The sequence below is a fragment of the Rhincodon typus genome, chromosome 30 (genome assembly GCF_021869965.1).
Source record: "Rhincodon typus isolate 14 chromosome 30, sRhiTyp1.1, whole genome shotgun sequence".
NCBI classification, from domain to species: Eukaryota; Metazoa; Chordata; class Chondrichthyes; order Orectolobiformes; family Rhincodontidae; genus Rhincodon; species Rhincodon typus.
The window spans coordinates 9,255,275-9,265,411 of record NC_063361.1 but is presented as its reverse complement, the minus strand read 5'-3'; the positions used below and the strand labels follow the sequence as shown (position 1 = coordinate 9,265,411).

Genomic DNA, 10,137 nt, shown 5'->3' with positions numbered 1-10,137 from the left:
ATTCCGCTTAGGAGCCCTGCAGCCCAATGGTATCAATGTGGACTTCACAAGCTTCAAAATCTTCCCCTCCCCCTACTGCATCCCAAAACCAGCCCAGCTCGTCCCCGCCTCCCTAACCTGTCCTTCCTCCCACCTTTCCCCTCCTCCCACTTCAAGCCTCACCCCCATCTCCTACCTACAAACCTCATCCCGCCCCCTTGACCTGTCCGTCCTCCCTGGACTGACCTATCTCCTCCCTAACTCCCCACCTACACTCACCTTTACTGGCTCCATCCCCGCCTCTTTGACCTGTCCGTCTCCTCTCCACCTATCTTCTCTCCTCTATCCATCTTCTATCCGCCTCCCCCTCTCTCCCTATTTATTTCAGAACCCCCTTCCCCTCCCCCATTTCTGAAGAAGGGTCTCGGCCCGAAACATCAGCCTTCCTGCTCCTCTGATGCTGCTTGGCCTGCTGTGTTCATCCAGCTCTACACCTTGTTATCTCTAATTCTCCAGCATCTGCAGTTCCTACTATCTCTGGAACAAATAAGAGATAGTGGGAACTACCGATGCTAGAGAATCTGAGATAACAAGGTGTAGAGCTGGATGAACACAGCAGGCCGACCGAGCAGGAAAGCTGATGTTTCGAGTCTGGACCCTTCTTCAGAAATAAGCCTCTGTTTCTCAGTGATTCTCTGCAAGCAGGTTCTACACATTAGCTGATCAGATTCAGGTATAGTTTGGTAAAACACTTTGTTTACTGTATTTGTGGGACTAAAACCGATTGCACCACAATCTGAAGTAAAGGGAACAATGCCAACCTGTCCACCATGAGGTACAAGGTCAAAGAGGCGTGAGCTGGATCTGACAAGGAGAATACGCAGTTTGTAGTCTTTTATGACCTCCAAGAAGTCTTTTGTGAAGGGCTTGTGATTGAGACTTAAACAGCTTCTTTGTTCCTTTCTCATGCAAAAATTGAATCACCAGGATGATGGTTTTAAAACTACCATTTGCCAGTAAAGTGAATGATTCAGCTACTTTGCTCTTGCTGGCAGTTTCTGCGTTTGCTGTGCAAAGTATCAAAGTGTTGTAGAGGTGTGAAAGTGTTATCTAGTATCAATAACAATGGGCAGATGCGATTCTGCTGTTAACTTTTTACAAACACAATGTTCTCATCTTCTATTAATAAATGCATATGCAAAACCAAATCAGTATAGATGTTTGAAATCTAATTACCAGTAAGATATAACATGACTTCTGTTTCTGTACTCTGATGCTGCCTGACCTGTTGAATTATTCTAGCTTGTTTTTGTTCTTGATTTATAAATACACTTCTTGCATACTTTAGGTGTATTGAATGCAGCAGTTGTCCAATAATGCATGTTGAATTCAGAGAACATCAAGATAGTCATAAAGTGTTCTGTTCCTTTTTTTGTCCCCAACCACACGTCTGTGATCGACTCAGGAAGCTTCAAGCTTCGATGTGCCTTTTTTTTCGCTTCTTGACAGCCAAAAGGTTCCGTTTTGCAGTTGATGTCCTGATCTGAAATCGAGCCAGGAAATGACGCCACAGTCAGATGTGATAACTAACGACCTTTTATAGTGTTGCGATGGACTCCACAATGTGAAGTGTTTACTGCCCAAAACTGTACTCTGTGTTGATATGCCTTGTGTTATTCCCATGGCATACCAGGGTTCCAAAAATATGGATGCCTGCTTGACCTCTATAGCCTATTCACAGGTAAGGGAATCTCTAGCATTAACAGGACATGATTGGCATTCGGTTGCCCTTTCTGCATTTGCCTGTCTTTTTTTACGTAAGAAATTTGCAGCTGAAACTGTCGGACACTGTCAGCGGATGGTTGCTTCTTCTTTTTCCTCCTATAGCTTCCTGTGCATCCTGCGCAGTATTTTAGAATGACTGTGAAGTACTTATTGCAGGGAGAGTATTCAAACTGAAACAGTATAGAAGAAGTTCTTATAGGCAGACATAATTATCCTGAGTTTGGGGCTGAAAGTTTAGGAAAAGGGTAGTTTCAGGACTTGAAGTGTGCTGAATTTCTTAGTTGTTATTTTGCTGGTGCAACTCAGTCAAGTATTACATTAATTAGCAGCGAACAGCTTTAGGATGGAGTGTCAGATGGTAAATCCCCTCCACTTAAACTGGTTTTCTCTATGATCTAGGGTTTGAGGGGGAGGCTTCAATCTTTAATTGTGAAAATTCCATCAGGCTGGTCACTGGAACTGTGACTCTCCAATTTATTCAACATTATTTTTGACCTTTGACTACTGAAATTAAAGACTTGCATTTGCATGCGTAGTGATTGTAACAAGGTCAGCTAGATGGACCTCATAGAATAGGAGTTCCCTGATTGGAGCTGTTAACTTGGTCCAAACAGGGAGCCCTGGCTGACAGATGTAAACAGGGGTGTCAGAGGTTCTGCTCAGTCTGAGAGCTGGCTCTGAGGAAGCTGGACCAGGTCAAGTGCTCTGCGCACGTAAATAAAGAGTGACTGGATGATGGAATACCGCCTCTGTGAAGTTGTTTCAGTATGGAATCCGTCATGACCACCAAACATTACAAAACACTGCAAGGCTAATTGAGTCTTTTTGGAGGATAGTTACAGTCATGGGAACACAAAGCAAGTTTGTAACAGCAAGTTCCCACAAATAGCAATGTGATAATGACTTGACAACAGTGTGGAGCTGGAGGAACACAGCAAGCCAGGCAGCAGCATTTCTGAAGAAGGGTCCCGACCCAAAATGTCAACTTTCCTGCTCCTCTGATGCTGCCTGACATGGTGTGTTCCTCCAGCTCCACACTGTTGTCTCTGACTCCAGCATCTGCAGTTCTTGCTATCTCTGAATGATAATGACTAGACAGTGTGTTTTGTGATGTTGATTGAGAGGTGAATATTGGTCAGGACGCTGGAGATAATGACCCTTTTCCCCTTCAAAACAGTGTCATGGTACATCTGAAAGGTGATGGCTTTGACAATGCAACTTTCCCCCAGAAATGCACGGGGGTACAAGCCTTGATTTTTCTTTCTAACCTTCTAACTCTGAATCAAGAGAGCTAACACAGAACCAAACACCCAACTTGTATGTTGTTTTTCTGGCTGAACCTTCTTTACTTTGCTGATTAGCATGTAGCGTAATAGGTGCAGGCCATGATTAGCAAAGAAACGAGATCAACGGATACATGTTGTGCCAACTTCCATCATGAAAGAAATTCAAGGAATTGGTTTTGGGAGCAAGTCTAAACTGCTGTGCGGGGACCATTTTAAAAGCAAGGCATGTAGAGAAAAATAGGAATGTTTTCAGGAGGTATTTTATACACTGCGTCTAACCTCAAAGCAATGGAGGGCCAAAAAGGAAAATAAAACTCTCATCTATGGAAAAAGAATAACTTTTTGGAGGCGGGAATTTTTGTGGAAACTTCTAAGATGTGCAGGAAGGAGAAGGATATGGAAAGCTATACAATCAAGCAAAAGTTGGGCAAAAACACCGATAAATACAAAGAATGAATGAAAAGACAACAGGTGCTCAGAACAAGTACTGGCTACATTCTGTTGCCTTGAACCCATCTAATTTTAATTATTCCCTGCTTCGATGGCTGTGCCTTCAGTTAAAAAGGCCACTAGGAATTCCATCCCAAAACCTCTCTATCGCAGATCTTGCTTTTCTCCTTGAAAACTGACTGTGAAACCTACATCTCTCACTAAACTTTTGGTAATCTGCCCAAAAATGCACCAAGCACTTTGGGTTGGTTTCATTAGACATTAGGTGATGTAAAAATACGAGTTGTTGTTAATTTTTAAAGACCAGCTTAAATTTTAAAAAGTCCCTACAGCGTATAAAACATCCTTGAGTTTTGGTGGAAGGTCCACGCAATTAGGTCACATACAAAGAAAGTGGAGAATGGATAATGTCAACAGTCGTCGTCTTCTTTTTAAAAAAAGAAGCTGCCAAAGGATCAGTTAACAACAAAATTGTCTCTTGGGAAGATTGTTGAGAATTTGATGAGTGCTGGTGTCAGTTCATTTAGGCCAGGCCTATTGGAGAGAGTGGGCATGGGCTCAGCAGGAGACTCCTATCTTGATTTACCAACCATCCAGAAATACATAAAAATCTCCTGAAAATTGCTGTGAAAAAAGACACTGGGGAATTTGAAAAGAGTTTTTTTTTAAATTTCCTTTGGATATTTATGTTTCAGTTGCTAAAATATTGGAGGTTTGGTGGGAAGTGCTGTCTGATTGGGTGACTGGACTGGAGATCATGTGATCTCCAGTAATATGTCTAAACAGAGTCAGCTTCCAAAATGACAGCTGGCCACTTCAATGAACGTTTTTGAGCGGCATGTAGATGTGGGGCAGGTGGGGGTTTCATTTAGCTAAATTGGCTGGTTTGCAAAACAGAGCAGCACCAACAGCGTGTTCACTTCCTGCACAGGCTGAGGTTACCATGAAGGACTCCCTTTCTTGACCTCTCCCCTGACCTGAGGTGTGGTGACCCTCTAGTTAAACCATCACCAGCCGTCTCTCTTTCCCTAATGAGAGAGCAGCCCTAGGGTCTCGTCTGACTATGGCAATTTTACCTCTACCTACACTAGATGTGGTTGCCAACACTATCTGGAGACATTCCTGGAGATTTAATCATGTGATGCCCGAAACGTTAGAAGTTGAGTTTTGTGTTATCAGATCAGATGATGTGATTCCTACAGTTAGTATTGTGTTTCTGATTGTTAGGTGGCCTGTGGTTGGGAATTATTATTCCTGGCTTCCCACCTGTATCTGTAGTGTGAGAAATTCCTGGACCCCTGTGTGAAAGTGAGAAGGAGTGACTGGGGCTGGTGAAAAGAGAAACCGTTTCTCTCGATCTCTCTCTATGAGTACTCAGTCTTCCTCTTCAAACGTCTCAATGCACATTTCTCAGTCTTTCTGTCTCCTTCTCCCAGTTTGCCTCTCCCCAAGATTTTACACCCATTCAACGTGCTTGTTCAACCCCAGCCCTGTGGTTTCAGGGTAACCCCTCTCTCCCTTCTGAAATCATAGAAGGTCATTCAGCCCATTGAGTCCACACTAACCCTCCGAAGAGCATTCCACCCAGACTCACCCTATCCCTGTAACTCTGCATTTCCCATGGCTAACACACCTAACCTGCATATCCCTGGACATAATGGACGATTTAGCATTGCCAATGCATATAAGCCGCACATCTTTGGACTGTGTGAAGAAACCAAAGCACCTGGAGGAAACTCTCATAGACAAGGGGACAATGTGCAAACTCCACACAGACGGTTGCCTGAGGCTAGAATCGAACCTGGATCCCTGGCGCTGTGAGGCAGAGGGCCAACCACTGGGCCACCATGCCACCCACTTTTGTTTTCATTTACTCTTTCCTGGGATTGTCCATTCCTAATTACCTTTGAACTGAGTTAACTACCCTAGCAAACCAGTTTAACCCCACAGCTGTGGGTCTAGAGTCACAGGTAGACCAAACCAGGTCAGGATGGCAGATTTCCTTGCGAGCCAGGTGTATTTCAGCAATGATTTCTAGTCCAGTGGCATTCTCACTATGTCACTTGCCTTGGCCTGCTGGAATGGAGAAGGGAAAATTAGATATTGGAAGACTCGAATGACAAAAGCCTATTACTGTATTTAAAATAGACTTGTGACCCACCTCTGTGTTTTGTAAAATTTGGTATTGGAATCGGACTAACATTAGCTGTTACAGAGGGCTGGCAAAGACACAGCAGGGCCTGCTGTGCCATAACTGCTGTGTGATTCTAGTTTGTTTAAAAGATGTCCCAACAACAGTTTGGTGTTGGTCAGTGATTTGAACAGGCTGGTTTGCAAATAAAAAAAGTATAATCTTTTATGTTCAAAGATGGCTGCAAATTAATCACCTATGTTTGCAACTCCTAAACCTATTGTTGAAGACTGTCTCTCCCTCCCCTGTGTATTAGTCCTTTCTTTCCCAGCACTCTGGCTGTTCCTACACTGCCACAGCCCCATACTCTGGAAATTTCTTTAAACTCCTTCCCCTTTAAAACCTTTAAGACGATCTACTAATGCTGTTTGTTTCATCTGCTTCTTTTTGAAACCATTGGCTTATTTTACTGTGGTACATGTGCTTTTTAAGCACAAGTTACTTTCACAACCGTCTTCACTGACTTGCTGCCTCTCAGCAATGCTCCAATTCTTTGCTAACTAATGCTGTCTAATGGATTTCTGCCTTTTTTTTCCTGCACTGAGAAAATGCTGATCAAGTTTATCCAATGATTTTGTCATTTTGTGGTTCATGAGCCAGCACTTGGTGAACCTTCACAGATACAGAGTCCCTAAGTTAGAGGAAGAGAGTTTGAGGGTAGGGGTGATGAGTGAGTTGTGTAACTGGAGGGGATGAACTTTCAGACATTTTTGAATGTTAACAAACCAAAAAGTTGCCTGTTTAAATTACTGATATTGCACAAGCACATACACACTGTGCAATATCAGATCTTCTAAAATATTAGTTACATTCAATTCTGCCTGGCAGTAAGGCTGGGTGTTTCACAAGGAGGTCAATAGATCATTTGACAGTCACTGAAGCAGTACAAAGGAGAGGACAGTGAGACTGGAAGTGTGTGTGTGTGTGTACAAGAGTTCCTCACAGATTTGTTATGGTGCTGCACTTCAGACCAAAGATCCTAACTGCTGTGAAAGGCTTAAAAGAAGCTGATGCATAATTAGTAGTTAAGTACAGCAGAGAAAGGCAGTTGAGCGAGATTGAAGCTCAAGAAAAATCCAGGGGCAGTACTGGCTCCCTGCTTGTCAAAAGCTGCAGTTGTGTTAATTACTAAAGGCTGGAATGCTGTTTCTAAGAATCCAGAGAAGTGCAGCTCCAGTGATGGAAGGTGGGAACTGCTGTGAAATCTGCAGGATCTGTTTGATTGCATTTGTGATTTGATGTGTTCTGTGGGGTGCTTGACCATCTCTTGCCAATTGGGAGAGGGGAGTGTGCAGTGGGACCTGGGTGTCCTTATGCACCAGTCGCTGAAGGTAAGCATGCAGGTGCAGCAGGCGGTGAAGAAGGCAAATGGTATGTTGGCCTTCATTGCGAGAGGTTTCAAGTACAGGAGCAGGGATGTATTGTTGCAGTTGTACAGGGCCTTGGTGAGACCATACCTGGAATATTGTGTGCAGTTTTGGTCTCCTTTTCTGAGGAAGGATGCTCTTCCCCTCGAGGGAGTGCAGCGAAGGTTTACCAGGCTGATTCCGGGGATGGCGGGTCTGATGTATGAGGAGAGATTGACTACGTTAGGATTATTTTCACTAGAGTTCAGACGAATGAAGGGGGGGATCTCAAAGAGACTTATAAAATTCTAACAGGACTGGACAAGGTAGATGCAGGGAGGATGTTCCCGATGGTGGGTGTGTCCGGAACCAGGGGTCACAGCATGAGGATTTGGTGTAGACGTTTTAGGACGGAGATGAGACATTTCTTTACCCAGAGAGTGGTGAGCCTGTGGAATTCATTACTACATGAAATAATTGATGCCAAAACATTAAATGTATTCAGGAGGCGACTAGATATAGCACTTGGGACGAATGGGATCAAAGGTCATGGGGAGAAAGCAGGATTAGGCTATTGAGTTGGATGATCAGCCATGATCGTGAAGAATGGCAGAGCAGCCTCGAAGGGCAGAATGGCCTCCTCCTGCTCCTATCTTCTGTGTTTCTCTGGTTATGTTTCTATGTTAATTTTGGGGTGTTAAAATATAATTCATATCTGTCTTTGCACAGTCTAAACTTCTTTTTGTCAATAATCTTTGCATGTTTGTTTTTTATTATTTGTAATAAATCAGATATTTGGTGAAAGAAACCTGGCTGAATTTTTCCAGTACTGCAACAACCAGTCTAAGTCCTACATATTTTTCATATCTCCACCGTGGTCAAATTTAAAATTTTAATGACCAGTGGAAGAGTAGGACTGGAAAGGAATTAATGCATCTCTCCAACCTTGGTTGTGACAGTTACAATTAACAACCTGGGGTGTTGTCGTACCACCACCATCTACATCATTTGCTGCTTGCTTTTCCACATGTCTCTCTCTACAACACATCTTCTATGGCACTGCTTTCTAATGTATCCACCCTCCTTTCTGAAGCTCCCGTTGTATTGTCTCTGTTGATTTCTCTTCTCATGTTTGATTTGTCACCTTGAGTAGATTCCAGACCTCTATCTCTTGTCCTCTTTAATTTCCCCCAACTAAAGATTGACAAAGCCACAGTTCGTTATTCCTGTCCTCGCTCACTGCATCCCCACTGATGTATAGATTTTGTTCTTAGCTTCAAAACCTTCTAAAACCACACCTTGCCATTGTAGCAAATGTTTCCACAAAGTGCCCGCCAGTGTACAGTTGCACAGCACAAGCCACGCACGTAATTTGCAGATATTGCAGTTGTTTTTCTTTGCTAGCTTTTTGTCCACAGTATACCATGCTGATTGGCCACTTTTGAGTATGGTAGCACAGAACAACAGATTGAAAAGGCCCAAGTCTGCATCAATGCTTCCCCCACATAATGACCATTGGAACTCACTCTATGGTGAGCCAGCATTCCCTTACTGTAACGAGAAGAAAGCCTGGGTCCTGTTCATTTGTTGGTCATTGTTGTTGCCCTGAAATGTGCTTTACACTCTGATTGACAGAGAGTGCTGACTCAGTTTACTTGATACCTACCAGGGACTTGATAATGTTTGCAGCTGAAGAATCCCATGCTGGTACAGGAGTAGAAATTTAAATTGAAGACTGTGTTTTAGAAATAGCTGAAGTCTTCAGCAATGAGCTTAATGTAATTTATAAAGTGAATGGCTCTGAAAGTTCAAGTGAAATGTCGTCGCATCTTAAAAGAGTGTCTTTGATTTGAACGATTTGGCAGAGGGGCTCACAAAGAGAGAGGTAGAGAATGGGAAGGGAACTGAAGAGAACAGATTTGACTGAAATAAATCTTCAGATTCTACTGGACAATAAGTAGCAAATAAGAGAGAAGGGTGGGTACCCATGGGAAGAAGTCTATGATGCATGTCCTGTATATTATGTAGAGGGAGATGGTGTAGTCACCCATCCCCAGCACTTCGTGAAGGCATCAGAAAGAGTTCGACAAGCTGATTGTAAGCCAGTATATCTCATCGCCTGACACATTCTGGAAAGCAATTGGACACAAGGGGAACGTGTTCAATCACAACCTCTGACATGATCTGAACCCGGTAAGGCCATGCATGGAGCAGACATGCAGGGAACCAACAAATCCTTTGCTCCTCACCCTCTAAAGGGAGGCTTTGCTTCCACTGACTGGCTAGATTTTTTTTTAACACTGTTGAGATGTGCCACTTGCAAGGGCTTGCATGTTTATTGTTGTCACTTATTTTGCCACTGGTGCAGTAAGTATAGAGCAGATGATAAGCGTGGTGTGTGGTTAAGTGTTTGAGGAGATCTATTCGCAACATAGTGGTAGAGTGAGGCTGCAATAGTTAAGTGTCTACAATAATCATAGACAATTGCTGCACTACTCCAGTTTTGTTTTTGCAGTTTCCCATTTACAATTAACTACAAATAATATTTGAACAAATTCTTCCTTGAAGGGCTTATGTAAAATTGAGAGTAAGAACATGTGTTTTATGTGTCTTGGGACAGAACTAGTTATAGAAGATGTGGTTTTGTTCTGATATGGCTCCATTAGCTATCTATTGTACTTCTTACTGAAGAAGAACATTTCTGTTTCTTTAAGACCTAGACCATTTGAATTAGTGAGAGAATTTGCCTTTCTTGTCCCAAAGCCCTTTACAATCACTTAAGAACTTTTACAGCATTATATAGGGAAATGACACAACTATTTTGAGGACAGCAAGGTTTCACGACAATGTGATAAATGATCAGACAATTTGCTTTTCATTCAGAGATATTAAGCACTGTCGATGCTGGAGTCAGAGACAGCATAGTGTGGAGCTGGAGGAACGCAGCAGGCCAGGCAGCATCAGAGGAGCAGGAAAGCTGACATTTCGGGTTGGGACCCTTCTTCAGAAATGGGGGAGGGGGAAGGCAGCTCAGAAATAAATAGAGAGGAGGGGTGGGGCTGGCGAAGGTAGGTGGGATGGTGATAGGTGAGTGCAGGTA

General features: G+C 43.2%; 1 protein-coding gene across 3 annotated transcripts in view; it reads left to right on the top strand.

Moving 5' to 3' along the window:
- Positions 1-10,137, top strand: part of arhgap27l (Rho GTPase activating protein 27, like) — a 261,659-nt gene that overhangs the window by 177,978 nt on the left and 73,544 nt on the right. The window contains exon 1 of one of the 3 annotated variants that reach the window (XM_048614815.1): positions 1,439-1,720. The exons of the other annotated variants lie outside the window; for them this stretch is intronic. Coding sequence (XP_048470772.1) covers positions 1,643-1,720 — 78 coding nt within the window. The 5' untranslated portion in view covers positions 1,439-1,642. Of the gene's footprint in view, positions 1-1,438; positions 1,721-10,137 lie in introns of those variants that run through there. 3 annotated transcript variants of the gene reach the window in all.